Genomic DNA, 10,213 nt, shown 5'->3' on the forward strand with positions numbered 1-10,213 from the left:
TTTTTACCTTTTTAACTTCTTTACACAAAAAAGCCACAAAAAAATCAGTTTTTTTAGCCAAAGACTAGCCTTTTTAGTAAAAAAAGCCAAAAAAATAAATTTTTTACCAACTTTCCAAACGCAAATGTAGAAAATTGGAGTCTGTAATAGGATTGTTTGCAATGTTAACTGATTTGGAACACCAAACACATTTGAAACTATCGAACAAAACATTAACTGATTAGGTGGTTTTAAATATTTTTCATTGAAGATGAATATGTGGGTTTAGGATGGTGATAAATAAGAATACGATTTTAGGGTTTTAATTAGTAAGGAATATGTATAAATGGGGATGGATGTGGGTGTACAATATTGTAAAGTGTCATTCTAATTTATTTTCATTTGGTGGGTGGATATTCCATTAAAAGTTATACTTTATGTAATTTTACTTCAAGGAACAATGGTAATAAAAAAAAAGTGAGAATTGGAGGGTCTAAAGAAATTTCGTAAGTCCTAATAGCAGCACTCAATTTTAATTAACTTAATTTTGATTTAAATTTATAATTTTATCGTAATTTGATCCAATTAATTATAACGCTTAGTATATTTTTAATAAAAAAAATATGCATATAAGGGGTGATTTGGGATTTGCTTATAGCTTATTTAGTGGCTTATTGGTTTTTTTATCAAAATATATGTACAAAAGTAAAGAGGTAATGTCACAACTTATAGTAAATAAACTGCTTATTTAACTATTCTAAAAGTAAAATTATAAAACTCAATAAATTAACACCAACCAATTTGATAATAATTTATGATAAAAATCATTAATAATATTATTAATTGGAGTATATTGACATGAAATTTAAGATTAATAGTTAAAATTAAACTAATTAAAAGTATAACATCTAAAATAACACAAGGTTCAAAAGGTAGGGGCGACCAATATAATTTGGCCTAAATATATACAGCAAACCCTAGTGTATTAGCAAAACAGTGCTCATTCATTGTTCGGATTTCAGGGAACAATGCAAACCCTAGCTCTCCGAACAATTTTAAGGAAGAGAAAGCGGCGAGGAGGAAGAAGAAGAAGAACAAGAGAGAATGAAAAAACCCAAATCAAAGCAACATCAGAACTCAATCTACTAAACCTTCCTGAAGAAATCCTTATCGAAATACTCTCAAGATTACCTCTCAAATCACTCCTCCAATTCAATCTCGTTTCCAAGCAATGGCGTTCTTTGATTCAATCAGGTTCTGTGAAAAGCGTTGTTCCAAAACACAAGGTTCTCGTTTGTGGAATGTTTTCATCTCTTTACTCCATCGATGAAGATTGTTGCGTGAAACGCGTTCCTAAACCAAACCAAAAAAACCCATCTCATGGTGATGTTGAAATCTTCGGTTCGTGTAATGGGTTGATTCTTATTCGGGTTCACGATGATTTGTTCTTATGGAATCCGCTCACCAGGTGTTCGAAGAAAGTCCTGGGATACAAGGACTTGCATGATGAGGACTACTATATTGTTTCTGGGCTTTGCTTTGATTCCTTGAGTAATGAGTACAAGGCTGTAATGGCCCTTTCTCATCTGACTCCTAGTTATGGAGGTGAATTTGCTGTGGTTGGTAATTTCCGAAGCAAAACTTGGACCGAAGTTCACTTCCCATACCGTTTCTCCAGTGTGAATTCAGGGCCCGTGCTGAATGAAAATCTACATTGGTTTGCCTCTAAGAAAAGTTCGGATCACTTCCTCGCACCCCATGAAATCGTTTACTTCAATCCGCGAATGAACAAATTCAAGAAGTTACCAATGCCACAGCCTAAGAATGGAGATGGAGATATTCTATTTGGTTTGGGAGTTTTGGAAGGATGCCTTTGTATGGTTCGTTGCTGTGATGAGCATCCAAGCCATCATGTGGGTATTGTTGAGGTATTGGCAATGAAAGAATATGGTGAGCAAGAATCTTGGATTACTATGTTCATCTTATCAAATATTCCCAATATAAATATTTATGATGAGCTAGTGCCATTGTGTTCTGCAAAGAATGGTGAAGTTCTAATGAAAGTTGCCATGGATCATATACGAGCTTACAATCCTATTGACAACTCTCAAAGGAAAGTTAGAATTCCAAACAAACGTAACTGTTTGAATGCAATTGTATATGAGGAAAGTTTAGTTACACCTCCTGACAACAATTGGGAAGAGGAAGAGTTGAGAGGAAAAGCAACATATGTCGAAACATGGCTTTCAGGCTCTTGGCAAAAAATTAGGAAGGTAAGAGGTTATTGGAAATATGGTGAGTCGAGCTTCATAGAGGAAGAATATACAGAGTCAGATTCGGAAGAGCTATCCATGTGAAGAGGTGACTTAAGATTAATAGAACTTTAAAATTATATAGTAATAATAATAAATTGATTAGAGACCAATTTTCATGGAAGTATGAAGTGTTATGCTTGCTTTGTGATTAATAGATTTTCATATCACATTGGAATATTGTGCTCTAATCATTTAATATGTGATTTCAGTTGTTTTACTTTATGTTTATGATATGTGTTATCTCAACTTAACTACTCATAAATTATTTAGAATTATTATTTTGTGACTTAAATTTATTCTACATATAAATCTCATACTACACAAATTGAATTTTCGCCACACAATCACTCATCCAGAAAAAAAAAATATGGATGTATGGCTGGAAGTGATTGAGAGTACGATGAGATTGAGTGAGGAGATTATTAGTGCGGTGGTATTAAGTTACAGATGTAGGATAAAGAGTGTTTGTTTGTATACCATCGGATTAGTAATATATATTATTAATATATGAAATTAATTCTCTCACTCAGTTTTTAATCCCAACCCTCCCGTGACTTTGTTAGTCCTATCACATGGGAGAATTACTAGTCCAACGGGATAGTTAATCCTTTCACTCATATCCTCAACCAAACTCTCTTTAAGTGAGCCCCTCAAACTATTAGTCCAATCCCTCCACCTAAAGAGTCAAACAAACATGGCCTATAAGTCTAACTCCCACATTTTGGTGGTGTTTGTTTGGAAGGATTGGCCCATGGGATAGGACTAATAGTCCATCCAGACTAATAGTCGGTTTAGTCCATTGTTTGATTGAAATTTTTTGCATCGAACTATTAATCCCAAATATGATGGACTATTGTATCCCATGGGGGGGGGGTTGGGATACAAATCATAGGATAACTCATCTCATGGGATTAGGTAATGAAATTATATTTTTGACCCTCTACTATTTAATATCTTTTTAAAAATAAAATTTATTTATTAAATTATTTATACTATTATACTTAATAAAGTATTTATTAAATTATTTATACTTAATAAAATTTATTTCTTGAATTATTTATACTTTATTAAATTACTTATTTTAATATTATGGTATTAATTATACTTGGTAAAGTAAAATAAAATTTAAAAATCTCAACTACAAATTAAAATAAATTTATGTCATTTTTATTAATATTCTATTTATTTAATTTTTTAAATGTTCTAGTTAAAAAAAAATTATAATTCAGATTTAATATTCATATTATTTAGTAAATAATTTAAAAAGGCAAAATAGTCTTTTGAGCATTTTTCATTCTCCATAATATCCCAAACAAATATAGGATTCAATAGAATTGTCCAATTCAGATATCTAATCACATGACTAAACAAACATATAATACAAATTCAGTCCAATCAAATAGTCCGGGGACAATGTATCCCAAGACTAACAGTCTGGTGCTGATAAAAAAGAAAAGACTAATAGTCTAGTAGATTATAATCCCCTTTATCTAGTCATTCAAAACAAACACACCGTTATTGTATCAATAATGATATAGTGATCATAATTTTATATTATATTTGATTTATCATGGAATTCCACACTACTTTGTTGAAAACAGACATTAGGGGTAATCTGGTGATGAGAATTCATATGATAGACTAAACGTGACAAAGAAATATAATTATTGTAACATTATTAAATGAATATTTGCACAAATAAGGTTATAATGTATGAGTAATGTTATGGATCATGAAAAAAATATCATGAAATGCATTATAAAGATTTTTTATCCTTTGATTAGTGTGTGGTGTTTTATTGTATGTATAATCCAAAGGTAAAGAATCTTTCATGATTATTTTCATGATATTTTTTTATGATTCCTAACATTACTCATAATGTATTGCTAAACTGAGTGACTTGGTTGTAAACAGTTGGTTTTTGAAGGTTGTAACTCATATGTTTTGTTTTGTTTTTTTTTTTCACGATTACAAAAATAATAATAGAGTTATTTGGCAACAAGAGCATTGTGCTGCTTGTTATATCCCCCTTAAAAAATATAGTGTATATTACAAATCTACCTCTGTTGAGGTTTTTTAAAATACAAATTGTCTTATATAATTTTGAAAATTATATCCTGTTTCTTCAAAATTTTAATCTCATAACAAATGATCACTTTTATTAATTAATTATTACGTTAATTAATAGTTTTTAATAATGTCAAAAATATTTTAAATTAATAATTTTGATAAATTTATTGTTGCATAAAAGAGTAGTTAAGGATTTTACTTTTTCTATTAATTCTATTAAATAAAAAAAATTTGACAAGAGATATTTGTAATTTTTAGAATCACATTAGGTAATTCGTATATTAAACAAACTTCAAAGGTGTATTTGTAGTTTATCCAAAAATATATCACTATTCTCACATAAAATGTAGTACTGAGATTTTAATAATTACGTATTATTTTAATAAATATTTTATTTTAAAATGATAAGTCTTAATAGTCTATCTATTTTTGTGGTGGTATGTTGATGGTGCACTAGGACGACAAAGCAAGTCATATTAGGTGGATGTGACAGTCACAAAATAATTGCAATATAAAAATTAAAAACAAAAAATTGTGTAACTTTGATATAAAAGAAGAATTACACCAAATACATGAATGAATTTTCACAATATATACGGTAGAATTGCATCACCGTGAAAAGGTAAATTTTACCATTGAAATGCCACTTTCCTTATTCTTTTAGGGACATGCCATGTAGATTGGATTAATAATTTAATATAAAAACATAATTCGTTGTTTGTGTTTGATTAAGAGAATTGTGATTGAGATTAGTCTGTCCAGATGCCAGATACGATATTCTCATATGAGGACAATTGAGTCCTAAAAGAAGGGGGTGAAATAAAAAATAAAAAATTAAGAGATTAAAATTAATTCTTTAAATTATAAAATTGTTAAGATTCTATTAAGGAAAAATTAAGGAAACATCACTCTCTAACTTTGTGTAGTAGAAGAGGTCCAAGATCTTTTTTTTGATTAACTAAGATCCCTCGACGAAATTTCTCTATGATCATACCAGAGAAATTTCAAAATTTCTTTGTTAAAATTGAATTTTTTTTGTGTCGGGACCAAAATTTTTCTAAATCAGGTGAAATTTCTCTGAGTGAGTGAAATTTTTCTTAGTCGATTTTTTTTTTGTAAAAATGTTGAGAGACCTTAATTATTATGAAAATATTATACGTCATTTATCTTATAAAATCTTAATATCAAGGATCTTTAAAAAAAAAATCCCTTTTTATTAACCACTCTTCCTAATTCTGAGATAATTCAAATATTGAATAAGATACACAATATAACACTTTCTAAAAAAAATAAAAGTAGAAATACAATATAAAATAGAGAGACTTATGTGTAGGTCCTAATAGGTGAATTTATTGTCTAATAAGTCCTAGGATAAGTAATAGTGTTTTTCATCAAACATTATTAAAAAAAGTCACTAATTATTAATTTTTAGCGGCAATTTAAAAAAAAATCGTCACAAAAAAATGTTACTAATTTTTAACTTTCAGCAACAGTTTGAAAAATTCGTCACAAAAATCACTGATTATAAGTTTTAATTACAATTTATAAAAATCATGACAAAAAAAAAAGAGTCACTAATTGTTAATTTTTATCGATGTATGTAAAAATCGTTACAAAAAATTATTTTTAGTGATGATTTTACTAGGACTGATTTTTAATAGAATTTGATGGGAATTAAATCCAACTATTAGAACCTATTGATAATTACCTTATAAAATAAGTTGGATGGAATTCAAACCTAAGAGCCCCAATATGAAAGGGAATATATATAGTTTTAAATTAAAATCAAATTTTATATTTTAAAAATTTATCAAAATCAAACTTTATATTTTACAAATTTAATAATACAACACACCCACTAGTATCTATTATAGTATATATTTGACTCTGTTAAAAACTCTATTGATATGTATGAGGCATCTTGTGTAGTTGTTGAAAGTTTTAAGCAGATTACAAATCAACAAATTTGAGGGCAAGCTAATGGTGTTTACAAAGTAATGAAGAGCTTTGAATTCATATTCGTCTTGCACTTGATGGACAATATTTTGGGAATCATGAATACACTTTGTCAAGCCATGCAACATTTTGGGAATCATGATTACACTTTGTCAAGCCATGCAACAGAAAGCTCAAGACATCTTAAATACGATGAAATTAGTGTCCACAACAAAAGCTCTCATTCAAAAACTTAGACAAGATGATTGGGATATTTTTCTTGCAAATGTGGTGTCATTTTGCAATTGACATAACGCTGTGGTGAATGATATGAGTTCCCCTTATAAAGAGGGTACAAGTCATTGTCGTCAACAAAATCATATTACAATTGAGCATCATTATCACTTTGACATATTCAACTCTACAATTGATTTTCAATTGATGGAGTTAGAAGATAGATTTCATGATGGGGTAGTGAAACTTCTTTCTCTTAGCTCGGCTTTGGATCCTAGTGGCAATTTTAGATAATATTTGCAATCATGCTGAGAAATTTTATCCTTAAGATTTCATTTCTCAAGACATCCATGCTTTGAGATGTCAGTTAATGCATTATAAGCTTGATGTTGTTTGTGATCCCGAGTTTCATAAAATATCTATCCTTGCCGATTTATGCCAAGAACTATTTGTGACAAGAAAGTTCGAGCATTACACCATGATCTACAAATTGATTCGTCTTGTGTCAACCCTTCCCGTTTCTAAGGCGACTATGGAAAGAGCATTTTCGGATATGAAGCACATTAAAGTTGCCATTCACAATGCAATGGGGGATGAGTTTCTTGCCAATTGCTTGTCTCTCTACCTTGAATGAGACCTTACTTAGAAAATTGATCTAGATTTTGTAATCGATGAATTTGAATATTTAAAGACTCGTCGTGCACAACTTAGATTGTTTGTAATCAATAAATTTAGATATTAATCTAGATCATATTATTAAATTCTCTTTTTTCTTATGTGGTTATACTTAAAATATATTGTATAATTTTATCTTAACATTAACCCACCTCATCGATGAATCTTGGGTCCGCCCTTGATACAATCCTAACGACAACTCACAAAGGGATATTAGGATTCCAACCGAGAAATACTACTTCACCGCAGTTGTGTACGAGGAAAGTTTAGTTACACCTATTATTGACTACAATTGGGATGTGCAAGGGTTCAGAGGAGATGCAAGATATGTGGAAAATTCCCTTTCAGGCACCTTGCGAAAAGAGAGAGGATACAGAGAGTCAGAGTCCAAAGAGATAGAAACTGAAGAAGAGAATAGAATATGGATGTAGCCATAGGAGGAAGAGAAATTGACTGGCTTCATCTTTATTGTTTTCATTTTAAAAATTCTCTAATCTTTCACTTCATTTTTATTGTTTCAGATTGATTTTGATTTCATTTCTTTTTGTGATTAATTACTTTAAATTAGTTGATCATAAAGTAGGCAGGACAGTTGGTTCATTAGATCATGTTAGTGAGCCAGGCTTTTTAAATTAAATATAATTAAGCAATGGAACATTTTAATATGTTCTCTCTCGTTTTAAATTGATTTTGGTGTGTTTTAACGTGTGGTTATCAATCTTTCTCATGCCCCTTATTCGTTAGAAACTAATAGTATAAATAGATTGTTAGAATTGATATCATTTTAAAAATTTAGAGTTTATGTTGAAATAATTAAAGAAATAGGATTTAATTTACATCAAACCTTGAATTTTTTTGTTTTGATTGTAATTTTTCTTTTTTCTTTTTTAATATTTGTATATTATTATTTTTATTAATATTACAAACTTAGACTTAATATTATCTAAAATTACTATCTTTACACATGGACCCTACACTATACAAAATTAATTGGGTAAACTATCAATAAGTCCTAATAGTTGAACTTAATTCATATCAAGTTCTATTAAAAATAAGTCTCAGTAAAATCATTGCTAAAAATAATTTTTTGTGACGATTTTTTGTATATTCACTAAAAATTAACAAGTAGTGGCTTTTTTAAATTGTCACTAAAACTTACAATTAGTGATATTTTTCTGTGACAAGTTTTTCAAACTGTAGATAAAAGTTGAAAATTAATGACCTTTTTTTATGACGATTTTTTTAAATTGTCACTAAAACTTATAATTAATGATATTTTTTGTGACAAATTTTTGAAACTGTCGCTGGAAATTAACAATTAGTGACGTTTTTAATAGTGCTTAATGAAAAATGCTATTAATTATCATAGAATCTATTCGATAATAAGTTCATCTATTAAGTCTCTCAAATTAATTTCCATCACACAATTATCCGAATTAGGATCCCCTCCTTAACTTTTTACTTGTTGGGCCATTGGGTCCACTTTTGATAATCCGAACTGTTCACATTTTAAGATTTGTTGAATACATCATACCTGTAAAAAATCAAGTAGATCAGATATCAAAAAGCATGTGTTTGAAAAACTGTTTATGGAATTTTTAAAAAAAATGGTTAGTACTTTAATGATGAGAATACATAGTTTCTGATATTTGATCAACTTGATTTTTTACAAATATGATATACTCAACAAATCTTAAAATGTGAACGGTTTGGATTATCAAAATTGAATCTAAAAGTAGGCCCAAGACCCAACAAGTAAAAAGTTAATGAGAGAAATTAAGGTGGGGATCCTTATTCCAATTACCCACCCAAAATTTTTTGAACAAGTCTGGGATTTCAGACTTTCTCTATTATTTTATGTCTTTTTAATGGTGGCAACAATGTTGCAGCAAGAGTTAGATGGTGCAAGGAGGATAACAAAACAGTAATGCATTCCTTGAGTTTTTGTTAGACAAAGACCAAGAGAATAAAAGCGCAAGTAATGTTCTTACATACATTTATTTTTTGAGTACCGTGGTAATGTTGAATGAGATTATTATTATATATTATGGTCTACGTGATTGTTTGATTAGAATGAGATAAAATTTGAAAGAGTATTTCTGACATTTAAATAGTGGAGAAAAGATAATTCGGAAAGGGAACTGTGGGGACATATTTTTTGAATACCAACACGTGGCATGGTGACGCCGACGTGTCAGCCGAGGTGCCACGTGCCCTGGTAGTTAAGCCGAGGTAATCTCGGAGAAGCCGAGGTAATCTCGGAGAAGCCGAGGTCATCTCCGAAGATGTCGGAGTCCGAAGATAAGGGACAAGAGTCCTAAGGCAAAGAGGGGACTTAGTTAAGATAAGGATAAAGCTCTTAGGGAGTTTATCTCTATCTCTTAAAGAGTCCAGAGTAAGCACTAAGATTGGAGTTCATAGAAGTCATACTTCTAGTTGGACTTGGATTGAGTACATTATAAAAGAAAGGCACCCCCGTGGGTCTAAGGTATGTAATTCATACTTTGAGTATTCAGTTTAATACTTGATTATCCTTGAGAATCATACTGACTTGATCGTCGGAGTGCCCCCGGGTGGAAGAACCACCGCCGGAGCTTTTCTTTTCTGTTACAGGTTGCTGGAGCCATCTATTCTGCCGGTGCTTAGCTGCTGATCACTAAACGGGCAGTGTGGTCAGATTTTTACCCACACAATTTGGCGCCGTCTGTGGGAACGAAGGAAGAATAGATGGCCAGTAACGGACAACAAGGAAACGCTGGGGACGATGCTCCTTCTGGAAGCAACAGACCGATTAACCTTGACACCGAAGGAGACAATCGCAATACAGAAGCCCGTGACCAGGGTCACAGGGAGAACGACGATATCCAGGAAGGTGACACAACAAAAAGATCAAACCAAGGAAAATACTACAATGAAGACAACCTCCAGATATGGAGGGACAGGTGCCTACGCAGAGACGAGGAAGTAAAGGAATTAGCAAACAAGTTGGCGGACCTCCAATCGGT

The 10,213-nt window shown here is 30.8% G+C and overlaps 1 protein-coding gene across 1 annotated transcript; it reads left to right on the forward strand.

Annotated features, from left to right (window-relative positions):
• Positions 1-1,007: 1,007 nt before the first annotated feature.
• On the forward strand, positions 1,008-2,336 carry LOC114282488 (F-box/kelch-repeat protein At3g23880). Its single transcript, XM_028225169.2, has one exon. The coding sequence runs from the start codon at positions 1,008-1,010 to the stop codon at positions 2,334-2,336; it is 1,329 nt and encodes a 442-aa protein (XP_028080970.2).
• Positions 2,337-10,213: the final 7,877 nt, after the last annotated feature.

The sequence above is a fragment of the Camellia sinensis genome, chromosome 7 (assembly GCF_055761805.1).
Source record: "Camellia sinensis isolate YWXY chromosome 7, ASM5576180v1, whole genome shotgun sequence".
NCBI lineage: Eukaryota > Viridiplantae > Streptophyta > Magnoliopsida > Ericales > Theaceae > Camellia > Camellia sinensis.